Genomic DNA, 26,104 nt, shown 5'->3' with positions numbered 1-26,104 from the left:
TAAATCTCGTTTATATAACTTGTTATTGCAAATAAATGGAGAATAGGCTCAAACAAATGGGCTAATTGATCCGAATATTGGTGTAAAAAAAATAAGTCAGACACTTGTGGGTCTGACAGGTTCTAGGTATAAAAACTGCAAAAGCTGGGCTGTGTCAGCCAGTCAAATTGTTTTAAAAAAAAATTCGGCAGGCTGAAAAAAAAAGCTGGCTGCCAGTGAAATTGTTTAGAAAAAAAAAAGAATTGCGGAGGAAAGAAAGCTCGTGTTAAGTGTTAAGTGAAAAGAATGTCAGCAATTTGTTAAGTTTAAGTGAAAAGAAGGCAGCTCCTGTGAAGCAAAAAAGCTGAACCAAAAAAAAATTTACGTACGATAACTGTTAGCCATTTAGTCCGGGTAATTTAAATATTTGAAATAATACCTATGCTAATAAAATAAATATATAAAATTAATGTAATTAGCATAGCTTAATTTCGAAACTAGTGAATTAGTTTAATGCAATTCATTTTTTGTTAAGATAGTTGATAATTAGTTTACGTTATGTAGTATACAATTATTTTAATTAGTTTAGTGGATTAATTAGTTTAATTAATTGAATGAATTAATTTTAAGAGGTCTGATTAAATGAATTTAGATGTATTTGGCGAGGTTAATTAATTGAATGGATTAATTGAACGAATTTGTGCAATTGAGTTTTGATTAAGATAGCCATTTAGTCGGGGCAATTTAAGTATTTGAAATAATATCCATGCTAATAAAATAAATACATAAAATTAATGTAATTCGCATAGCTTAATTTTGAAACTAGTGATATTAGTTTAATGCGATTCACTTTATTTGTTAAGATAGTTGATAATTAGTTTACGTTTTTTAGTATACAATTATTTTAATTATTTTAGTGGATTAATTAGTTTAATTAATTGAATTAATTAATTTAAAGAGATTTGATTAAATGTATTTAATTAAGGTGCGGGGCTGACCCAGTCCGGCACCTGACATCTTTTTTTTTTTTTAAAAAGGCACCTGATATCTTTTTTAAAAATAGGGAATCTGTCAAGTGCCAGGCTGATATCTTTTTTTAAAAAAAGGAACATATCTGTTGTTTTTAAACCTGTCTGATTTTTTTTTTTTTACACCTATATTCTAATCAATTAGCCACAGAAGAATGCATTTCTGACAATATTCTTCCATCGACGGAATTAAGTAAATATAAGAATTAAACATTGGTTACATTTCTACGGTGGAAAGTTCACTTTTAAACAATTTGACTGGCTGCGGGGCAGAGAGTGCCCGGCAGCCAGCTTTTGCAGTTTTTGTCAACTAAAAAAATTTTTTGGTGTGTCAACTAAAAAAAAAAAAAAAATTTTTTGGTGTCAGGTGCCGGGCTGGATTTATACCTAGAACCTGTCAGACCCACAAGTGTCTGACTGATTTTTTTTACACCAATATTCGGATCAATTAGCCAAACAAATGGGGAATAAAGTTTGTATTGACTGGATTCACGGTTGATGAAGAGGAGGTGTATTTACTCAGTGCATGCTACTATGAAGTCCATTCATCTTTCGAAAGGAAATGTTGTTTGGATTCTAAAATATTTGAGATAATTTTGTGAAAAAAGCACTGTAGCACTTTTTTGATATGATGTGTGTGAAATAAAAAGGTGATTGGAAAATGTGTTGATGATGCAAGAAATCAGTGAGTGTAAATAAAGTGAAATAATTGACAATCCAACTATAGTGTTTGGATATCTCATTATTTTAAATAATATTTTACTTTTATCATAAATACATTTTTCAACTTCCTTTTTTATATTATTAATCATCGTTTTATCTCACATACAGCACATAACAAAAAATACTACAGTAATTATTTCAAATAATACGCTATCCAAACATATTTATTTTTTTCTCGTTAATCGCACCGTTACTATCATTATTTTTATCATATGGTTTTCATTTTATTAGATTATATGATAAAACAAATTTGTGAGGATATAATTAACAAAAAATGGAGTGCGATTAGCATTTCCCCTGACATTTATCACCGGCCTTCTTGAAAAACAAACTTCTATCTCGTAGGCATATAATAATCTAAATCCACCATGACATTCTTAGACCAAAGAAATGTAGGAGTCTAAAATCCTACGCACAATTCAAGCCAAGAAAAGGAAGATTTAAGTAAGAAGACGATAGTAGCAGCATATATTATAGTACTACTTGATTTGGAGACTCAGCTGTTAATTTCAAAACTAAAAACGTGAGGGAAAGTAAGAATAAACCAACCACTTTCTTTCATTTGTTTAATTAGTCTCCTCAGCAAGATATCCATTTTTTTTTTTTGTCGTTTTTTAGTAAAATGAGGTAAAGAGATATGTATGTATATATATTTATATATATATGCACATGTAGCAAGTGTCGGTTTGAGTTTGGTGACTGGGTGGCCTGCCGCGAAATTTCCATGTCCTTGGACGCTGGTTTAGCCGTTCACGCAGGTACGCGGTTTAGAGTCGGATCTAGGTCCTTCTCCCATGTGGGCTTCGCTTTAGCAGGAAGATGCAGGGTCCGGACAGGATATTTTCAATTCTCTCATCTTCTAGTCAGACTTGGCTTCCTCTCCCACCTTTTTCGTTTCAAGATTAGAATGGCCTTTTTATAGTGAGGTGTTTGTCAAACTTGATGATTTTCCAAATTATTTAAGGCAGAATTTTCGTCAAACCACAACTATTATGAAGTAGAAAAATGCGTGAGTGAATGGTGGAGTGCTTTGGACCAAAAAAAAAAATAAAAAAAAAAGAAAAGAAAATGCTGGAGTGCTGATCCATGATGGCAAAGGGCTGCCGTGTGTAAGGATTTTTAGGGTCTATTGGGCTGACAACTGGCCGGGTGGTTTAGATACTTTGTCGAGGAGATAATCGAACAGGTTGATGATTATAGACAGTCAAATTTTGGTTGAATTTGACACTTAGAGCGATGTTATTGAAGCGTTGTGAAGCAGCCTGCAAATGCTTTGTAAACACTCCACTGGGATTTTAAGGTCACGCCGCAACAAAATAGAAGTCAAATAAGAATTGATTTATTTAACGACGGTCAAAGCTTTCCATCATTGCACGATTTGCTTTCCGATCAGCAAAATACAAGGATCAAGAGAAGGTTTTCTGGAGTTGGATGCCCTTTGGGATGAACTAGCAAGACGGTATATGAAATCAAGATCTTATGGACCTAACCCAAAATGTGCTGGACACTACGCAAGTCTTCTTTTCTTGCTGTCACATTACAAAATGTCAATATGAGCCCGTGTATTTTTCCAATTGCTAGCCGAAGGTAAAGTCTCCGCGTCTCAGCCCTCATGAAGGCAGTTGGTGTGGAGAATTGTGGTCAGGTAAACCTTGGACTCGTAAAGTTCCTGAGCACGCATGCTCTCGTCTCTTGATTACCCCACGGATATAAGAAAACGATGACTTTTGTAAATTAGTAGTATTATGATAGATCATATTACTCTCTACCATTTCAATAGTTCTTAGTGATGAATTTTTGGGCATCAGTGAATCATGTGGCATGTCACATAGTTTACTAGCACTTTATCGATTCCTTCTCTAACCACCTATTCATCAATTCAGTAGTCCGTGTTTGATTCAATGACCTAAATTAAGTTATTTCCTTCTATTCGAAAAGTGCCTAAGCTTGCACTTTTCAAGGTCTGTTTGGTTTACGGATAGAATAAGACAAGATTGCACATCTTAAATCGAGTCATTCTCGGATAAGTAATCATGTTATTCAATGTCTGGTTAGTTTTAGATTAAATAGAATATTTTAGGAAATCATCTCACGCTGTATTTGGTTAGAAATAGAACGAGGTGCGATCATCAATTTATAGACTAAAATTATCTCTTTTATCAAACCTAGAATTAGGGGTATCCATAGGGCTTTGACAAAACACAAATTCAAGTCACAAGAAGTTGAGCTTTGCAGTTTGCAATTCGGGCTAATATTATAAGATCTATGCTAGCCTCACAAAATATATTAGGGTTTCGAACCTTGGCCCGAACTTGCAATTAATATTTAATTATGTGTTTAATTATTATATTTATCAAATAATTAAATATAAATTTTAAATTGTTATAATATATAGTAATTAAGCTATTTGTTCCATATAATATGCACCTTTATATAAAGACTTTTTCGAGCCAAGTTTTAGTGGGGTTGAGTCAAACAAAGCTCAAGCTCACAATTAAATTGGGTCTCATTCAAGTTTCTCCTAGCTTAATAACATATAAAGCTCGACCCTAAACGTAGACTAAAATCAACCTCGCAGATGTTAGCTTTGTGCATTCTGGGCTTGAGCCTATGGATAACTTTTCTATTTTGGGCCAAGTTTGAGCTGATCAAATCCTCGATTTATAAGTCTCAATTGACATGTTTAATCTTTTTACAACCAAAATTGGTCAAGAAAACATGATTACATAATTAAACACTAGGGGCCAATTAGTGCAAAATTTAGTTTTGTTAGTAGTAGGGGCAAATTAGTCCAAATATTAGTTTTGTTATTAATATGGGCAAATTAATTTAAATTTAAATTTTGTTATTAACAGAGGCAAATTGATCCAAAAATTTATTATGTTATTAATAGAAACAATTATGCCCAAAACTTGAATTATATGATAGCGATAGTGTAGGGTATATAGTTGTTAGACTATAGCACATTCCATTAGTAGGGTATAGAGGTCTAAATTGTTATCTCACCTCACCTCCTACTTATCTCAGAATAACTAATCCTATCTCCTCACATTGAATTATTTTATCCCCATATGAAGTATTAATTCGATTAGGTGAAATTTATTATCGATGCAAAAAAAAAAAGTAACTAAATATGAGATCTCACAGGACAGGATTAATAACCCAATCTTATGTCATGAACCAGCCCTTATTGCTCTGGGGATCCACCCACCTTCGGACCATGGTAAAATGACATGAAATGGTCACATTGAATTTTGGGCCTTAAGACAGTAATTTTTGTTCCGAAAAGTCCAAGTAGTGCTGGGCTACAAGTCGATTTCCAGGCCACAGGCTAACGTAGCACAAACTCGTGTAAATTTCACATATTTTGGTCGTACATTTTCACAAATGGTGGAAGTTAACTAGTGCTCCTCATTTTCGATCAAGTTTTAATTTTTCAAGTAGTTTTGGGAGACGAATTTTAGGAGTGTGAGCACACAACACCGACAATGAAATTTCTAATGAGAGAATTTTATCTCAAGGTAGAAAGAGGCTCTATAGAAATCAAGATTGCAATGTCCCTGCATTTGAACTCAAATCTTCTTCCTTCAAAACCAAAAAAAAAAAAAACTCAAATCTTCTTGCTATCATAATGACAAAATGATACAAGCCCATGTATTTTTATCAAATAATTAGGAGCTAACGTTAAGTCTCCACATCTCAGACATTTAGGTTGAAGGCAATTCGTGTAATGTGGTGAACAGGTACAATAGATAGGCCTTTACCATTGAACAGTAACAAATTGGTATTTGAAGTTGGCATTTGCCCCTTTTCTATTTGCTTACGTGATTAATACATTTTTCAATACCGTTTTATCTTACATACACCACGTTAAAAAAAGGCTACAATATTTTTTTAAAAAAATTATCTTAAATAATCTACCATCTAAACATACCCATTGTCTCTATATATTTCCAACAGGGACCATAGATGAGATCTTTACCATTGCCAGTGATAAAAATGATCTCTCTCTCTTTCTCTCTCTCTTTGTATGTGTGTGTATAACGTAAGTGGAAGGGTTTGAATTCAGAACCTCTCACTTACACTCCCCCTCCCAACCTCTTATTTCTACTAGTAAGTTCTAAAGCTAATCTCAAGCATTTTTTTTAGCCAATCTCATGTATTTTCTAACATCTATATGTGTTTCTATACTATATATATAAAGGGAGAGAAGGGATTGGTGTGAACATTTTGTGTCACTTAATATTATATCAAAAACACCCTTTAAAATTAGTTTTCAAATTATTCACCTTCTTTCTTATTCTCCATCATAATTTTAAATACAATAACTTTTCCTAACAGATGTAATGATTACAGCTTTTTTAAAATAAACACATACAACTTCACCACGGTACGTAGTAATTTAATAATGTGAAAAACTATAATCACACATTTTTTTAAATAAGCAGACACACCTTGGGATGTGCCAAAAGCATTGGTTTGAAGTAACCCAATCAACTTGGTCGTTAACACTGAACACCATCTTAGGTATTCCCTTAAATTTATCTATGTATAAAGACTAAATTACAAGTATGAGGGATAGTCAAGTAAACTCATAATTAAAGGGCAACTCCATGCGTTTAGACCTTATGTTGTTAATGTAAGAAAGGGACCATTTCATAAATCGGTCATTCCTTTTTCCTAGTTGGGTTATCATTACTTTATCCTCTCGAACTGTAGTATTACTTTCAATTTACTTTTAACGTTATTTTTTAGGCACTTTCTCCCCACCATTAAGCAAACTAATAATTTTTCTTATATTGAAAATTTTTGGATGAAAATACCCTTTTTTCATATAATTTAACATAAATCACAAAGTTGCAATGGTTCTTCTCATTTTTAGTGAGAGTGAGGAGTGATGTTAAAGTAACAAAAGAACTGTAAGCCTTTTAATTTTCCTTCTTTCCAAAATTCTTTATCTCTTTCCCCTCTTTTTGTTTTTTCTTGGTGATAATAAGAGTGCAATAAAATTTTTTAAAAAAAAGAGAGAAGAACCTTGTTGATTTTTTTTCTTGGTTAAAAAGAATGAAAAAAATGGCGAAGTACCATTACAAATTATTTATTATTATTATATAATAGAGGAAGGTAGTGTCCTCCAAAACCTTTCTATGTACTGAGTTGGTTAAACGTTTTGATAGAGTGCTTAAAAGATAACGTAAATGGTACTCTATAGGAGTACTTTTAAGGTGATAACAAATCTAAGAGTTAAAGCATGTCTTGAACTAATTTTACTAAACTCTTACGTTTGGACTTTGGACTGCTAGTTTTTTTGTAGGTAAAAAGCCTAAAACTTAACGATAGGGGAAGCTGATTGTATCACTAAATGTTAGGGAATAAAGTAATAGTAATAACCCTTCCTAGTTCGATATTTTTTCTGCAGAAAATTATTTTCGTATTCCTCCACTTTTCTCCCACTCCTGGAGGCTAGGTGTGGCTGCTTTCAAGTACTCTCGGTCCCCTCCCTGTCCAGCCCACTTGGGCACCGAATTCAGAAGTGGGTCAGATTCCATGAGCTAAATTACAAGCCTAGGTACTGTTTAGGTATTATAGTCATATGTACGAGTTAACTCGTTTCCATGGCTTTAAAGATATGCCAAGTCAGATTCAGAGGAAGATATGCCAAGTTCTCTAACTCGTTCATTTGAAAGGTACTTTGACTAGCAAACTCGAAACGTTGCAACCATCCACCGTTTATAGTCATTATCGCAAATATCCTCGTAGTTGCCGATAAAATACTTTTAATTTGGTGCTATTAGATTTATCCTACGTCGATTGCGAAAAAAAAAGAAGTAGAGCGCTTGGTTACGGCCTCTTCTCCTAATAAAGATTCGAACGAAAGATTATTGATGATTTGATCCAACCTAAGGTCCAATATACACTTTCAGATAAAAGGTCGATACTGTTCCGACCTAGTGATAGATGTGTGCGGGGGGAATTGTTGAGTGATAAAATGTTGATACCGTCTCAATTAGGGATGTAATCGAGCCGAGTCGAGCTCGAGTATCACTATACTCGAGCTCGACTCGACTCATACACACAGAGGCTCGAGCTCGACTCGAGCTCGATCGAGCCAAGAAAATCGATACTCGAAGATCGACTCGAAGAATTTCCTCAGGCTCGAGACTCGACTCGATAAGGCTCGATCTTTCATCGAGCCTTATCAAGTCGAGTCTTATCAAGCTTTTTGACTCGATTTGACGAAAAAAACAGATCAAAGGTGATGTTTTGGGAAGATTCAAAGGCAAGCAAGTAGCTATCAGCTGGAGTAAATGAGGCATAAAATCCATGATTCATCAATACAAATACAACTAAAAGTATCCGCATTCTACCTCCCACAGTTAGCATCTTTAACACCCCTAAAAATCAGATTCACCACAAAGAAGAATAGAGAAGAAAAAAGGGAAATTCCCACTTGCTGGATTGCTTGACATGAAACTTTCAAATTCAGCAATTACCCACCAACGGTAGGTGCCCACAAGAGCAGAAAATATGGATGATTCTAATTCCTCGGATCATAGTTCCTAAGTGTGCTGCAAAAGTACCCAAACTAACCAAAATTCCCCACAAAATTTCAAAACTCAGCAAAACATGAGCTGAGCCACCAAATTGAGAGACAAACAATTATCTCAAACAGCCACAATATCCCAACTACCACAAGCTCAATTCAGAAACCAATGCCAAGATCTATCCAGAAATTCCTTTTCCCCACAAATATCACTAATTACTAACTAAAGAAAGCTGCTTTAAACAAGAACATGTCAGAAAAATATGTTCCTGGTTCAGAAAAGGACAGTAAGACTTTCAATCTCCCAAGTACAGGAGTCCTGCAATTTCCGGAGGAGTTGCCTTTTAACAAGATTTCAAAATGTGTACACTGCTCATATCTGAAGTCTACAAAATTATTTACATAAATGGCGTGCCTGGTTAGGGAGAAAAAAGATGATTGATTATCCTAAGACCATTTCAGTTCTCAACTGTACAGCAAGTTAATATCAGCACGCCAACAAAACAAGTAAGGTAACTGCACTCAAAACTAGCTCATATAAGAATATAGTTAATCATCTGGAAGGTTTTTTTTTTTACTGACTTGACATATCAACCAACCAAATATTGAATGGCAGAGCTGAGTTTCACAACATTTAATATGGATCTCTGAGAACTAAGGATGCTTGAGACATGTAACTGCTATAAGCCTTCACAAAATTATCTATTAAAAACCTCAAAAAAAAATTGACAGAGATTCACATAAATCTGCTACAGGATAAGAAGCACTTGCTTGAGACTAGCATCTTATTTCAAGCCATCATGCAGTACAACTGCATAATTAGTCAATCTACTCACATCCAGTTAATTACCAAGTAAGGCTCAACAATGAGGCACAATCTAGAGGGGAGAACAATTATCTCTTTTACAGAGACGTTCCCCAAAAGTACAATATCAGAACAAGATGCCATTTACATATGCCCAGAAGGTGATCAACAATAGGACAAAACTGATTTAGGTGTCTGTGATGCATATGCATTGAATCATAATTCATATACTGCTAGCAAAGATTTGAGACCTAGAGCATGTTACTGAATCCACCACAAATCTGTTGAATAAAGGTAGCAGCTAAGATATAAAGAGTGGTCTATGATCCACTAAGGATGAGTCATTTTGGACAAGATTTTCAAGGCACTACCCACTACAACAATTGTTAACTAAATTAACTTGATATACTAAGCTAGATCTATAATAAACTTCTAGTTTCCAAGTGCGTTTGAAGTGCCGGAGACGAATATACCAAATTCAAAGATAATCAGTTGTCTGGGCCACACTTAGCACCTGGAAAACGTAATGAAAAAAACATTGAATCAGATGATTCTTCACAAATGGGAATTTGAGTGCTTACTCGACTCACATAGCACCTAAAATGTGCAAGACTGCATCCAGAAAGCCAGCCATCAGAAAGCCAGCCAAGACTGATCTAAAATGGCAGCCACGGCCAAGTTTCCTAGTCGATCTTGGCCCATTTTAATGCCAGAGACACAGAGCCAAAAACAGAGGAGCACTTACCTAAGTGAGCCAGAGATGAGCAGTGATGAACCAGCGATGAACTAGTGAGATCTTGGTGCTTCGTCTTCGACACTCGGCAGCGATGAACCAGCACGGCAGGACACAGCCGACAGGAGACGTACAGCGCGGCGGACTGGCGGAGGCCGGAGAGGCAGAGAGCAGCTTCGATTTGGGACTTGGGACTTGGGACTTGTTAAGGCGATGGCGATGGCGATGGAGTCTCACAGATGCGGCGAGCAACGGCGTCGGCGACGAACGGAGTGAGGGTGTAGATTGGTAAAGTGAATTTTTTTGCTAAGTAAGTCGCACAATCGGCCCTCGGCACAGAGAAGGAAGAAAAGAAGGTAATATTGAATTTTTAGACATTTTTCTTTTTAGTGTTTTTTACAATTATGTTATTACTTTTTTGCCATTATAGAATTTTATTATAAAGAAGGTAATATTGTAAATTTCATATAATTTATACCCATAATAGTCATTTTATAATTATAATAAATATATATTATTTAAATTAAAAATATTTTATTTAATTAACTCTGGCTCGTCGAGCTACTCGACGAGCCACGAGCTCGGAAAATAGGGCTCGAAACTCGACTCGCTTTGGTGTCGAGTTACTCGATACTCGACTCGAACTCGGTCAACCCGAGTTCGAGTCGAGTTGTTGACCGAGCTACTCGCGAGCTACTCGCGAGTAGCTCGGCTCACCAACAACCCTAGTCTCAATCTAGTGCTTGATGTGTAATGCGTGAGGGGAGAAGATTGTTGAGAGTTGACGAAAAATTCATGCTATCTCGACTTAATACCTACCTGATGTGCGAGGAGGGAGATTATTGGGTTTATCCCATGGCAATTGTTTGGTCAAAGTGTGAAGAGAAGCTTCAAACCTCTTGTTGTACTAACTAACTTTTGGAGTAGGACGGCCAATGACACCCAGAGGTGCCGGTAACCGTCCTGTCCAGGCAACACATATTTGGTAGACATCAGTAGCACTCGGTAGATCAGCACAAATTCTCCATACTTTTATACATTAAGCACAAATTATTTTCAAATTTTCAGTTCAAAAAACCCACAAAATTTTATGAACTTAACAACCTACTAAACTTCTGGTAAAGTTGAGGTCTTGAGTTCTCAGTTTTCATGCAATAGAATACTCTCTTTTCGTCTCTGTACTCGTTTATTATGGTAGTAGTAACATATTTCAGATGCCGTTGCTGGGAGGATTTTAGTTCTATTACACTTTGACATAACTATATTTCGGGTTCATCTTTCAAAATCAAGTAAGTTTTATGTATATAAATAGTCGAAACCTTGTCCATGTAGAGTTAGCTATGCTGGTTGCACAATGTCCCCATCTCAAAAAAATTGAAAAAACAGATCAGTGGATTGTAATTCTAACCAGTTACATACGTCCGAAGCCGGAATTTTCTTGATTCTGGAATTGGCTTCCCTTTAGTTTCTCATCAGCCACGTGCACAGCTTGAATGGAAACGCACCCTGAATAACTAACCTTGTTTGGATCTCTATTTTTTCTCAAAAATTTTTTTAATTTTTTTTAAACATTTTTTTCAATTATTTTTATATCTTACATTAAGGTTGATTGCGAGTCTAGCTACTGGCTATAACTCGCGAGCAGTTCAGTTAACCACTTGACTTGAGCCCGAGTTCGAGTAGCTCGAGTGGGGATGCAAGTCGAATTTCAAGTTCGACTATATGGTACTCGAGTATTTTTTAATATAAATAATATATATTTTTAATTATGAAATTATCATTAAGCATTTATGTTTCAGTTAATTTACAAGCTGGTTTGCATGCTTAATTAAATTTTTTAATGGCAAAAAAGTAATAACATAATTGTTAGAGCCACATCGAGTCAAGTTCGAGTTTTTTTTCTTTTTTTTTTCGATCCTCCATTTCCTAACTCGATCAAGTTCGAGTTCGAGTCGAGTAGTGTGCCAGCACTGTTTGAGTCGAGTTCAAGTATCAATTCGTATACATTCATATCTTGCATATATCAAATGTACATATTCTTCGACAAAAAACTCCACAAATTAGCACTCCAAACGGAAAGGTGATCAGGAAACACACCCTGTGTCAAATCAGATTTCTCACTGCTAATTGTCAAAAAGAAAGAGACTCCAAGCCATCCGAGAAAAAAGAAAGGCTTGCAAATATTTTCAGTGACCCGCGAATGATTGCCCTGATTTCATTCTGATTCGGAAGAGCAACCAAAAGTTGCAAGAAAGAGGAAAGATTTAAGAGCCGAATCAAAAACAACAATCGCCCTATAGCTGCAGGCGAGGCCAGTGGAGAGTGGAGACTGGGGACAAATACCAAATCTATCCAATCTTTAGTTTTTACTTTTTCTCCCTCTTGTCTGTGGCTGCATAGCTGGATTCTGGCCCATCATAAAAGTCTTATGAGGAATAAATGTGAGGCTTATGTTAAGGGGTTCCTGCCACTCATTATCGAATTGGCTCCATTAAAGTCCAAAGCTCCTGTGAATATATTGGGCCCCCACCAAGCCTAAACATATCAAAGCCCACGAGGGTCTGAGCCCTCGATAGTAGAGTTTCAGATGCAGTGTTACATTTGGCAGCTTTCAACTGGTGGATGCATCAAAGTTCACGTGATTAGGAACTTATCAGTCACGTGGCCTAATTGGTGTGGACCATTTTAGCTGGCCCAACACAAAAAGTAATGCCCCAAATGTTGATCTATTAGTCACATCATGCCATTGTCGCTCATCTATTCGTAGAATAACTCCTTTTTTTTTAAAAAAAAAAAAAAGTTTTAGTAGAAGAAGAATGAATTTAAGAAAATTTATTATTTCATACAATTACTTCTTCATTTGTTCTTTTTTTTTTTTCCCTATTTTGTTGTAAAATATGTATGTAGTTTTTATGCATTCAAAGGGAAACGAAGTGAGCGATGGATTATTACCTTTACCATATTTATTAGAAGTTTCACTAATTACATAGATTGCTTAGTGTCTTTAACTTTCTCTCCATATTTTTCACTTCTCTCAATATTATTTTTCAATCTTACGCCTTAATAGTCAAACCATCCCATGTTTAGTTGTTAACATACAAGATAACCAGGTGCTATTTAGCTTGCATATGTTTCTAGTTTGCATATTAGATTTGACAAAGTGTTACTAAGCATAGTACCAAGTTACTCATAGTCAAAATTCTCATACGAAGAAGAGTGGGAATTATGATTCACAAGTCAGAAGAACATGTTAACTTTGTGCCATGATTAAGAAAAAAATCTTCTAACATTCAACAAAATCATAACACGGGGGAGGGGAGGATTCAGTTGAGTGGTAACGTGAAAGGAGCTGCAAGTAAGAAATCTTAAATTCAAAATCTTCCATTTACTTGGAAAAAAAAAAAAACTCAATCATAACACATAGAGTAGAAAATCGAAATTTAGGCCATTTGGTGCTACATTGATAGGTTCTTCCTTTGTCCAACTAAACGTCTGGGGTCTCACTCATAACAATATCCTAATTAATCACTTAAAGATTTTTCCCATAATAAAGATTAAATATGAATAGGCTAGAGCTAATAACTTTCTTGTGCAAATGGAATATATATGTATGGTGTCAAATTGTTGGCAATGAATCAATGTCAATGTCATGAATGTTTCTACAATAATAATAATAATAATAATTGAAAGCTGTAATGTGACCTCAAACAGTTGCTGCTCTCATTGTCATGAGCAATGTCGAACAACTACAAGTTATAGATATTATGTTACCTGAATTCACTATTATCACCATCATCAATCGTTTCAAGAAAGAAAAGTTTAAGATATTTTGTGATATCAAGTTGTAGCTATTGTCATTTTCGTGGATGTCAACAACTGTAGTTCAAGATAAAATGTAGGAAAAAGGCAGATAATGAGGTTAACTACAATCACTTATGATAGGTTCATTTGTCAATTTCACCAGGTAGGGTTTATCTTTAATTTCTGTATGCTCAAGCGACACACACAATGTAAATTTGGATCTTCAAGTTGCATTTACTCTTGAGGTTAAGGTTTGTTAAACGTTTCTCTTGAGGTTTCTCGAGACGGTGAAAGAAAGTTGCATTTACTCTGCTAGCAACATTTTTTATGGCAAAGTTGTCAAATCCGTCCCGAAGCAGAATGATTAAGGGTCATTATCATAAGTATGAAGGTTATTAAGAGTCGCCATTATGGAGCACGCAAGTGATCACGTGAGTCCTATAAAGTTTTGATGCAATCCTACTTTCTACCCTAAAGAATTTTGGATATGAAACGCACACACAAGTATAGATGCTGCTCTACTTTCGCCGGACATCATATCCAGATATTCATTTGTTTTAGCCAGAACATTTCTTTGGTTGGGGATTATGTACATTAAAAGCTAAAAAAATCATTACTAGTTAGTTATTTAGACGAAATCCCAAATCGTTCTGATAATTAATTATGTGAACTTTTGAAGCATCTTTCCACAAAATTACCATGCCAATGCTTTGTGGCCAAAATTCTCTCTTCGTTCATCTTGTTCATAGAAAAGGGACTTGATTATATATGATGAGAAAATGACTAATGATTTGGTTACAGTCAACTTCATATACTTACCCTTAATTAAGAATGGTTTATTCTTCCATCAAACTTCAAAAATTTACCTAGCAATATCAAATTGGGAAGAAACTTCCTTAACAATATATAGCATCATCCCGAATCCTCCCTTTTCTATTCTTTTTATCCTCACATGACTCCTAGTGACGAAAAAACTTCATACTGTCTATTTCATATCTTCTCATATCTTTCCGATTTGCAACTCCCAAGCCCAAACAAACTGTTAGTGAATCCACCCGCACCATAGTACAATCAGGGCCGGGTTGGTATAAAACTTATACTAATACTAGTGAATAGTTGTAGTATTTTCTTTAGTATAATGGAAAGGCATATATTCGTACACGTAGACCAAAAGCAGCCCGGATCGGCCTTTATATAAACATGCATAAACAAGGGTTTTCAGCAGCATAGCAGCTAGTGGAGAATTAATAGAGTAGAGAAAACAGCCTGAATCCAGGTTTCTACTAGTCTCTTTCTCCCATTTCCTAATGGATCCGGCTGGTCATAAGTTGAAGATAAGCAGCCAATCCAAGATGCTGCTTTCGGCTGCATTTGCACCTGCACCTCCACTTCTTTCATTTACTTCTTTGTCTCAATTATATATATTTTATCCATCTTTTTGTTTCCCTTCAATAATGCTTCATTAATTTACTTTTTTCTCCCTTGTTTTCCTTTTCATTTCATGAAAGTGAACTCTGGACGCAGCCAGCATAAAGGGCTACTACTAGTTCACTAATCCAGCAACAAATCCTCTACCATGAACCCCCCCTCCCCCCTCTCTTTCCCCACTCGAAAATTATCATATATATTAAATGGACGACAAAGAAGAGAAAGAAGAGGTGCGGGTGCAGATGCAGGTGAACGCCATCTTGGTCTAGATTTCTGTGTATGTATTTTGTTTTGGAACAAGCCAAATGTACTACGACATATGCAGCTTCCTTAGCCTCCAAGGTATGTGGATCTATGAGCTTCAAAGACTAATGAGCTTTTGAGAAAGTCTTTGGCGGACATGCATTTAAACATCTGTAAGCCCTAGTATTGTGCATAAGCTTTTTCCGTACATGAATTTACTACAGAAGACTTTTTTCCCTACGTATTTGTCTGTGTATGTGTATTTCGTATCGATTTGTTTGTTAATGCTACATTGGTTCCTCTAATATGTTACACCTTGTCTGAGAAGTGATGAAAAGTCTAATACAGTACAGTAGAACTCAAAATCATATTTTTATGATATGTGACATCTTTTTTTTCTCCGATATGTGTTTTCTTTAAGAAGTGAAAAGATCTGCAGTTTGAGTTAAAAAGCCGCTAATGTATACTAGGAGGCTAACATATCATGGGCACATCATTTGATCAACCTGCAGTCATCACATGGTGAACCCCCATCATATAGGAGTACTTGTGAAATGTTGCTTTCCATCTAATGAACAAGCTTATCAGGATAGTCCTTTTTCAGTAACCTTGTCAACTGTATGGTAATACCAAAAAGCTGTAATGGGCCTAAATGTGACTTACTTTTCAATGTGGGTAGAAATCCTCATAATTAATGACTATTCTTTGGGTCTTGAAACAGAAGAAATTTCAGTGGAACATCACCCGGCGTTTGTTACTTATGAAGTACACTTGGATTTCTGTCATTACTAGCAAAATTATGCTCGTCTAGGACACTCTTAAGCCTATTTTATAATCCTCGAAATGGATCATGCGTCTTTCTGTTGATAGAAATCTGATATATATATATATATATATATATATATATGCATGGTTTAAATTATCATTATCTAGTTCCTTCGTGTTCTTACGAACTTGAAGTCAATTGTTTGGAGAAATTTTTTTGATTTCAACATTTCGTGATTCTAAGACAGGCTAATTTTCCATATAACTCTCGTAACATTAGGTATAGGGCGGATGACACTTTTGTATTAATTGTTCTCACACACGAATAAACACATAATTGCTAATGTTCGGACGTCTCTCCAGTTAACAATTTGTAATTAAAATCAATTAAATGGCAGCTGTAATACTTCACAGTTTGTCATGTTTCCCCGACATTAGTGATGATTCACAAGTTCATCCGAGCAATTGTTCGAAGTAAACACATGGTTAGCGTTACAAAGCAAGATGCAGTTCAATTATAAGCTGGACAACAGGTTTGATCTTTATCCTGGATAAACAAATGATTAACATTTGAATGTCAGTCTAATACTTAACAAATTAGAAAATATGCATTTCGGACTATATGCTTAGTGATATGTTAGCCAGTCGTGTGGAAGTTTTAACATGTGTAGTGTTTGACATAGTCCAATGTCTTTGAAAGTCTACAATCCATTACACTTTTTATAGTCTGTGGTCATGTAATACGCAGACATACGAATGTCTGTTGAGCATAAATGTTAGTTTAATTTGAAACATTAAGTAAGTGAAAGTTTTGTTATGTCAAGTTCTTGGACTAGTGAGAATGTCGACTTTCCAGTCTGAAACTCAATAGGCCATTCCTCGGAGATCAGGCTTATATACGCACTTTGCAATATTTGACCCTCGATAAAGATGTGTATGAATCCAATGACATAATTGTTTGTGTTGATATATAAAAACTCAATTACCACATTGACAATCACAAGAGATCAGTTTGTAGTAGAAGCTAGCCTAAAGAAGAAACGAAATGAGAAGCATATGCTTCTCCAAGAAAACCTAAAAAAGGATCGATGCTTGTAATGAGTCATATGGTGGTGATGAAAGAAAACTAAAATGACCATTGTGGTGTTAAGTGTTTGATGATGGTTGCATGATAAGAAATCGTGATCTTTTGGAGCAATAGTTCAAAATCTGACCTAAGTTATGAATGAATCTTATTCTGCAATATTGCAAGTCCAGCTGATCTTTGAATCCTGTCAGACATGCTCGAATGTTGAACCTATGGTTTCATTATAAACAAACTTTCGGTCCGATTACTAATGGTTCACAAGACTATGCATTGTTGTCTGATTCTTTCTTCATTTTGACGTGAATGATTAATCACTAACGTATAGGAAGTTACAGCTTTGCTTCAGGCATTTCTCGGAGTAAGAAAATACCTTTTATCTTGTGGTTTTGCATTTCTGCAAGATGGATCTAAAAACATGTATTTGCAGCTGCCGGACCAGTAGCGGCCTCTCTTGCGACATCGCATATGAATAAAGATGCCTGCTTTCTGCCTCGGTGAATCCAATTAATTGGTAACCTTTACGTTTCATCAACAAATAGTCGATATTCTGATAAACGATGATGATCGATCTTGACACATCTTACCAAAGGAGCGCTCAAGGAATTAGATTTATTGTCTATTCAACAACTAACACACTATTATATACATTATCAGTATTGTTGAACACATGAAAATTAATCTGATTTTGAATTTAAAATCTAAATTTATATATTTTGTCATGCATTCAATTATGGTAGTATATATATATATATATATATATATATATATATATATATATACACACACACACTGCGGATTTAAGGTGGGGCACTGGGGGCACGGGCCCCCCACTGCTCCCCCTTAAATTCCTACGATATGTATAAAATTTTGATATTATTCTAAGTGTGCCTCCAAAGTTTTTTTATGAAATAAGTGAAAGAATTACGTGATTTTTTAAATTGGTTCATGAACTAATATTTTAAAAGGATATGTGGGTCACAAAATTCTATTTGAAATAAGTTCAAATTTTTTTTTCATTTTAACTTATTGATGAATATTTTTTCACTTAAAAAACTAACAAAAGAGTAGGAAAAAAATTTTAGTGTTGCTTTTGCCCCCACTGAAAATTTTTCTGGCTCCGCCATTGTATATATATATATATATATATTGTCACTATATATAAGATTAACTCTTGATTTTAAGGATAATTTATTACTTTTCCTCTCATTTTCATTTAATCTTTTTCTTTCAAATCCTATTAATATGTCAAACATCAATTATGTTTAACTTTGACCCCTTTGAAAAATGGAGCAAAAGAGATCAGAGGTTGAACGAGTTTTTCACCCGTCTTACAAACACATAAATCCATCAAGATCAACAAATTGAACTATTTGATTTGCATTTCTTTCAGCTTGATGGTTTTGGTGTTACTCATAGTCCAGATATAAAGGTAATGTTTATGACAATTCTAGCATCCTTCTAAGTAGGCTAATCTTGATTATCTACTATCTCATAGGCCACGCTCAACAGCATAACCTTCTGGAGTTGACTCTTCCTATACTCACCGTATTATGCAAAACACATCATTAAGCAACTCATCTAAAACTGTAAGAGATTGTAGGGCTACAATGAGAATCTTACTTTTAATTGAAATTGATTAACTGTACATCAACAAATTTTCAATGTAATAATTCTGCTGAATGTGGAAATTGGAAAACTAGAATTAGTTAAAAAAAAAAAAACAAATATAGACTGCATAAGCAATTGATTTAGGTGCTCTATGATGTGATCCTTCACGAGTTCATGCCTCCTGAAAGTTTTTGATGAAATAATATATATCAATATAATCATATAAAATCTGAATTAAGTTGGGATTTGTTTTTTCAGATATCGGTTGAAAATGTAGATTTATTTATCGTTGTTACCAAACTAATTGGTTAGTCACTCTTTAAATGCCAGATTTTTTTTTCAGGATGTTAAGAAGTACTGTATAAATTAATATGAACCCCCAGCCCCTATAGTTTGGTCAATCACCATAACGGAGGTACTTTTTGTTCATTTTTCACTTTATATAAACCACACCAGGATTGTATGAATCTTTTGAAACAATTGGAGGATCATGAGATAAACAGCTAGTAATTATCCTGATATTTTACAAGAAGAGAATGATAACAACATTTATTTTTCGCAACATAGGTACTAGCATTCTTTTGTAACATACAGCAGTTCTTTTATTTTTTTTTTTCCTTGGTATTTTTTGGTTGCTCATTCTCTCTCCTTTTGTTGATCCTCCTCCAAGGCATATCCACCATGATCTCCAAATAAGAACCTCGCAACTTCATCAGCAGAAATTTCCACATCGCTCGCAGAAGTTAAAATAGGTTTGGACATTGAAATTGAACCAGACATTTCGTCTCCTGCAAAAATTTGGAAGGGATTGAAATTTGATTAGTACGAGGTGGATAGATGATGGCTGCAGGTGCAATAAAAGTCGGACGAGACAGATAAGGATATAGTATGACTTTAGGACCATTTTGATTTTGGGGGGCTGATGGATTTGTGTTAAGAACAGCATCAACAGAGGCTTTGGCTTGGATCAAAAGCCACTCCACAGTTTGGCCGGCAGTACGATGACCAAGCCTTTTTCTGAGCTCAAACACACGATCAGCACATCCTATTGGCAAAACAATTCTTCTATCTTTGCCACGCACGTTCGGATGTCGATCAGAAGAAGCCTTTTTGCAAAAATTGTTCATTCTCGGACCTACAAATTTGGAACTATTTGAGGGCTTTGGCACATTTGATGGGGTGTTTGAAGAGACCATTTTCTGAATCGTTATTGGCTGGAGAAGTAGTTATATTTATACAAGTACAATGAGGTTGAATTTGTAATGCAATATGATATCAATTCATATTCATATTTTCTTTTTTTTTATTATAAATTAATAACGTACGTGCTGACACAAAGATTTGTTCCCTTTTATGCAATTGGAAAGGAAATCCAGTATTTGGAGTGATGTATTTATAGAGCAAGTAATAAATGTCTGCTTGTTGTATATCATATGTTAAAATGCATCCATCCTGGATTGGTACATTAAATTCTTTTAGATATTATCAAAAAGGAAGGAAGGAACCCCTTAATTATGGCAGGTATAATAATTAAAATTGAAATTTGAATGTGTATCAAGAAAAAGAAATAGCGTTTGACAATTAATTCATTAGTACTTGTGCAAAAGATGCTTTGCCCTCTCACTATGAACGTAAAATGCAATAATTATATGAATATTTGGGTATTAATTTGGTGCATTTAATTCTTTAGATACTAAAACTGCAATAAATTAAACATCTACCTCAATAGTTTTTTTTTTTCTTTTTTGGTGCACATTAGTAGTGCAAAATTCGATTACCAAATTAGACAAGCTCGCGCGATTAGTTTATTCATGTAATTAGCTGTAACTAGACCCACACTTGAACAAAGTTTAATGCAGTCAAGCTTTAGATTATGCTGACATTTTTGCAGCCCTGCATCTATTGCTTCAAAGATTCTTCTTTTAGTCTATTAATTACAATTGGAAAACTTTCTTAGTTTATATTTTAGATTTTTTTTTTTATTGAATGCCCGACATATCCAACCTACCATGTGAATGCGCGCATTAGTAATTATTACCTTCTCTTGTGTTTATATCCTTTCCTTAAATAACTTTATTTTTTTAAAAAAAAAAAAATTTAGCTCATGAATTATATCTTAACAAGCACCTGGTGCATACATTAGACAAACTCTCATGAGTCATTTTTTTGGGGTAAAAGTAATATTGAATTGGAAAAGTATTTAAATTAAAGGGAAGCAAAATCTGCCTATATTCAAGGGTAAAATTCACTTTAAACCCTTAAATTATAGATGCACTCATAAGTTGGTGCTTAATCTTTAATTTTGGATGCTTCATCCCCTACGGTATCAAATCAATTCCACTTTAGTAAAATCACTGACAGAATCATCAAAACTAACGAAATGTTCTGTCTCACTTTGAGCATCACTTACTTACTATTCTAAATTAAAAAATAAAGTATCTAAAATTGAAGTTTAAAGACTAAATAGGAGCACATCTATGGTTTAAAGGTCTTAAACAAAGTTTGTGCCATGTTCATACTGATAGTAAATTGGACGTTGGAAATTAGTGGTAGCCAAAAGAAGAGGTGAAAATGTGTTAGCCAAATTTGGTAATTGAAATGATGAAATTGAATAACACAGTAACAGATTAATGTCACTTTTGAACATCCGAATTTCAAAATTTTTAAACAATTTTCTCACCAGAATATATGCTTTAACGAGAATTGCTCAACAATCACCTAAGATAATACATAGTTGACCTGGTTGGCAGAAAAAAAGAGAGAGGGCCTAAAAGAATGAAGAGAAGACATTAGTCATCAAGATTCTACTGAATTGTTCTGTTTTATTACAACATTAGCACTCATAGAATAGTGCCATTCTTCTGTTTAACACGGACCATGCAATAAACATGCAACAGAATCCTAAATCTTTGATCTCACTTTTTCAATAAGTTCTCTTCTAAGAATCTTGCCTGAAGCTGACTTTGGGACGCTGTTAATGAATGTCACCCTTCGCAGTCTTTTGAAAGGCGCAACCTAAAAAATTTGGAGAGATAAAAAGAAAGAAGGTTATAGCAGGTGCTCCCTGTAAAACAAAAATGCAGACTATTTCCCCCAGAGACCATATCTAAAAAATTCCAACATTTCGAGCATCGATAAACAGTTATAGTAGTAGTGTAAGCAAATGGAAAGTCAAGCATGCGAAAGAACCGAACAAGTAAGAACCTACATATTGCCCCTTAAATCTCATGAATTAAAGATCTCTCTCTCTGTCTCAATATGCAATTCATCATCTTCAAAATGACAAAGTGGTTTCTCTCCACTGTTTGTCCTGGCCAAGTCGAAACTGAAGTGGTGAAAGTTATTTTAAAAGATTAATCAAAATGATCCAAGATCCCGCTTGCTGATATTGAAAAAAGGCAAGTCAACCAGGGAGCTTCGTTGGTGACAATCAAGCACTCATTCCTGTGCACAGACACCAACACTGCAGATAATCCCACCAGAAACTGCTCCTAACCCATCCCGCAGATCTAAGTTCCCAATTTGATAACCAAGAGTGTCTATAGAGCCAGAACAGTCCGAGGCATTTGTTGCTAGGTCCTCGAGAATCTTTACTGGCTCTTGAGCACATTTTCTTTTCCTCAAATTTTTTAAACAACATTATGAGTTTACTTGCAGATAATATGCAACTAAAAGCCTTTTTTAACTAATGATACCTGATCTGCAATGCACTTTTTAATATCTTCTTCAGTCAGTGAGCTATTGGGAGAGCGGACAACATAAGCAACTGGGACTTCACCAGCTTCAGCATCAGGAAATCTATACATTTGAATCAATTTTTGGTGAATTTGTATAACCCAAATATTATGTAATACTTCTACAAAAAAAACTCTTGCACAAAAAGTTCTGTTCACAACTACTTACGGGATGACAACAGCATCTAATATTCCAGGGTGAGAAACTAGCAGCCCCTCAAGCTCTGCAGGTGCAACCTGGGAAAAATGGACAAACAATTATTGAGACAAAAAATGCATTAACAATCCAGTGCTATTGATTTTTTAATGATCTGTGACCTGAATTTCAAAGTTAATATATCCACTGTATCTGTCTTTTGTTCCTGCTCAATGGATTCTTCCTGCAATTACTTACCTGAAAACCTTTGTACTTGATGAGTTCTTTAATACGATCAACTACATATAGCTGTCCTTCCTCGTCAAAATATCCAAGATCACCAGTATGCACCCATCCCAGTTTATCGATGGTGAGCTTTGTGGCTTGTGGGTTGTTGAAATAACCTGAAAATATAAAATAGACAATTAACACAGATGAGCGATGATATGAAAATAGCACTGACATGAATAATGTTATATACAATAGTAAAGTAGCACACATGCACAGTTTGAATGCTAACAAGTGTGCTGAAATACCATTGGCACTTAATTTGTAAAACAAGTGGCCACTAGTCCCTCAAATTTACTATAGATGTATGAAGCAATCCGTGCACCTCAAACACACAAGCCAAACCTCTAGGACACCACTTCAGAACCAGTTACTAAAATTCTACAGAACACATACCGAGACAAACTAAGGAAAAGGAAAGAATACACTTTGTAAATTGAAACCTCTATTCTTGTATCATTAAATGTAAAAGATGGTAGTCCACTTTGCTCCAGTATAGCTTATTACCAAAAATGCTAATTTGAAACTCAGGATCTTTAAAGATTATAATCATTTATAGCTCCAACATTAGTTTCATTTACAAAGATTAGGTATCACTAGAAATTGGAGCTTTTGCCTATCTTCATCCTAAGAACAACTAATTTAAGTTAAATATTAGATGTAAAAACACAGTTTTACCTTGCATCATGTTTGGTCCCCGAACCCAGATTTCACCTAACTTGCCTGGAGGAAGAGGCTTCGATTTCTCCACACTAACTATTTGAGCTTCAACTCCTGGAACAAGCATTCCTGCTGAGCCAGAGTGTCTAGCGCCTAAATTTGAATTCTCCACTGAGACGATCCCACTAGTCTCTGTCATACCATAGCCCTGAAATGAGAGAAGACTCTTGTACTATAACACACTTACCCAATCCAAAAAACTCATTCAATGCAAAACAAATGCAAAAAAAGGCTTGATACACCATCTTTTGGAGGAAATGAATATTTGTTAGCTATCCAAATTCTCTCACGACTAGAATGTCTTTATAGATGAACTTGAGATGCAGCTATGAGCAAAGGCAGACTTCAACTTCTATATCTATCTATTTCTGAGAAAAAAAACTAAACTTGAAACTGTAGAGCATGAAGTTATTCAATCTGAAGATCTCTGAAATAATTATCCACCTCAAGACCAATTTAATGTATCCAGTTGTATTGACTTCAATTCATTTTCAGCCAGTAAGTTAATTAGAATGAATTGTCCTCAAAATGCAAGAATTATAAACTCAAACTATGACCACTGATTCAATAGTACAATATTTAAAGGTTTCGACGATTTTGACAATTTTGTAGATGACTTAACTATCAATTTCACACAGTTCACATCCATATCTTTTAATCTCAGGATCAGGTGGACTAGAACTTTGATCATCAATCAACAAAGATATGTAAACTATGCAAAAGCTTAATGAAGGATCTAATCTTCTCTTTCTGATAAAAAAAAAAAAAATTCTCACAAGCTCATCATGCTACATGCTTTCGTAAGTATCAACAAGCAGAAAGATATATGTCCTATTAGGTATACACCATAGTACAAAGTAAAAGTATTTCTTGACTTCTTGTACTCAGTACATCCAAATACTTCTTGTGTTGGTATATCTAAATATCTCTCGACTTCTTGTGTTTGTTAGGTCCAAATATTCCTTCATTCATTTTCTTTATTATATCCAAGCACTAAAGGTTTATTTACTAAGTCTGATGTCTTTTCTAAACTTGTTCCTTTGCTAAGATACTTAATCATTGACTAACTACTAGTACATCAAGCATGTTATCAGACAAATTTCATGATTCACCGATAACAGCATCTTAACATTCTCAGCCGAAAAAACATAGACTAAGGAACCAAAATTTGAGCAAAACCTTCTACCTGAAAAACCAGAGCATGAGGGAAATTTTTAGCACATTCTTGCATCAATTCCCTCCCCAGTGGTGCAGCCCCTGATCCAATCTGCTTCAAGGATGACAAATCATACTTCTTAACCACACTATTCTTAGCCAAAGCTAATATGATTGGTGGCACAACCCACATATGAGTGATCCTGTGCTTTTCAACAGCTTTCAAAACCATTTCCAGATCAAACTTTCCCATTGAAACAACAGCATTACCCCTCTGCAGCTGTGCATACATGATAACAGCAAGCCCAAAAACATGAAACATAGGCAGAACACACAAATACACATTATGCAATTCCCCTGCAAGTTCTTGATCAGCAGTCACCATCAATGAGGAAGCAATAAAATTCCCATGCGTCAAGACTACACCTTTGCTTATACCAGTTGTCCCAGAAGAGTACAACAATGCAGCAGTGTCCGATTGCTTAATAACAGTACTAGAGATATCCCAGTTCATTGGCCCAACTATCCTGATCAAGTCAGCAAAAAACAGGACTTTCCCGGATAATTTACTGCCAAAGTCTTGATTTTTATCTGACCCCAGGAGCAAAATCGGCAAATTAAAACCAGAAACTTTGGAAATCAATTCAGGGACAGTGATGATAAGCTTAGGGGAGCAGTCTTTGACTTGTTTGGAAAGCTCAGAAACTGTGTAAATGGGATTAACGGTGGTGGCTATGGCACCTATAGCGATTATCCCAAAGAAACAAATGGGGAACTGGATTGAATTGGGAGCAAAGATCAAAACAACATCGTTTTTGTTGATGCCCAGATGGTGAAATAGGCCATAAGAGACTTTGGAAACGATTGATTTGAATTGAATGAAAGTTAAGGTTTGGCCAGTATGGAAGTCTATAAGGGCTGGTTTATCTGGATACGATGAGATGTTCCTGAACAAAAATGAGACCATGGAAAGATTGTTGTCCAAGGGTTTGGGAAGGACGAAAGGTGGCCTCAGAGATCTGAATATCCCATCTCTGCCATAGCCAGACTTCTCCATTTTCTTCAAGCTGGAAGCTTTTTCCTCTTTTCTTTTGCTTTTAAGTCTGAACACTGAAGAGCTGAAGGATAAATGGTAGCGGAGTGCTATTGAGAGAATATTCAGCAAGGGAATTCAGAAGGGAGACGCTATTAAACCATGCAATCTCAGAATTGGTCCAACTGCTTATCTTACATTTTGGACCTTGGATGACAAAGGCAAGTTGGCAGTTGGCAAGTCTATGAACATGAAAGCCTTTGCTAAATTTTATCAAAAAAAAAAAGAGATAAT

At 35.1% G+C, this 26,104-nt stretch overlaps 1 protein-coding gene and 2 long non-coding RNA genes across 5 annotated transcripts; 1 reads left to right on the top strand and 2 right to left on the bottom strand.

The window, feature by feature from the left end:
• Nucleotides 1-9,363: 9,363 nt before the first annotated feature.
• Nucleotides 9,364-10,131, bottom strand: LOC140010880 (uncharacterized). Its single transcript, XR_011818043.1, has 2 exons — nt 9,825-10,131; nt 9,364-9,593 (listed from the first exon to the last, which is right to left on the bottom strand). It is a non-coding gene; the product is annotated as an uncharacterized lncRNA (long non-coding RNA).
• A 4,743-nt stretch (nt 10,132-14,874) lies between these two features.
• Nucleotides 14,875-20,176, top strand: LOC140010877 (uncharacterized). Its single transcript, XR_011818041.1, has 2 exons — nt 14,875-17,647; nt 18,527-20,176. It is a non-coding gene; the product is annotated as an uncharacterized lncRNA (long non-coding RNA).
• Nucleotides 20,177-21,520: 1,344 nt separating this feature from the next.
• LOC113707236 (probable CoA ligase CCL7) lies at nt 21,521-26,104 on the bottom strand. 3 transcript variants are annotated; one of them, XR_011818037.1, is made up of 7 exons: nt 24,809-26,102; nt 23,581-23,770; nt 22,873-23,018; nt 22,648-22,715; nt 22,440-22,542; nt 21,953-22,069; nt 21,521-21,759 (listed from the first exon to the last, which is right to left on the bottom strand). XR_011818037.1 is itself a non-coding variant. In XM_027229467.2 (6 exons), exons 1-6 carry the CDS (start codon nt 25,832-25,834, stop codon nt 21,646-21,648), a joined length of 1,647 nt encoding a protein of 548 aa, XP_027085268.1. In that variant the 5' UTR covers nt 25,835-26,102; the 3' UTR covers nt 21,521-21,645. The 3 variants fall into 3 exon arrangements, 1 of the variants encoding a protein (XP_027085268.1); XM_027229467.2 differs by lacking the exon at nt 21,953-22,069; XR_011818039.1 differs by lacking the exons at nt 21,521-21,759; nt 21,953-22,069 and having other exon boundaries at nt 22,467-22,542; nt 22,797-23,018; nt 24,809-26,104.

Source organism: Coffea arabica, chromosome 1e, assembly GCF_036785885.1.
Source record: "Coffea arabica cultivar ET-39 chromosome 1e, Coffea Arabica ET-39 HiFi, whole genome shotgun sequence".
NCBI lineage: Eukaryota > Viridiplantae > Streptophyta > Magnoliopsida > Gentianales > Rubiaceae > Coffea > Coffea arabica.
The sequence above is the reverse complement of the archived record's forward strand: the minus strand, read 5'-3'. Positions and strand labels throughout refer to the sequence as shown.

Coding starts and splice junctions, on each gene's coding strand:
- LOC113707236 (XM_027229467.2), bottom strand. CDS start 25,834: ATGGAGAAGTCTGGCTATGGCAGAGATGGGATATTCAGATCTCTGAGG. Junction 23,771..24,808: donor CTCATGCTCTGGTTTTTCAG/GTAGAAGGTTTT, acceptor CTCTCATTTCAG/GGCTATGGTATGACAGAGAC. Junction 23,019..23,580: donor GGGACCAAACATGATGCAAG/GTAAAACTGTGT, acceptor TTATATTTTCAG/GTTATTTCAACAACCCACAA.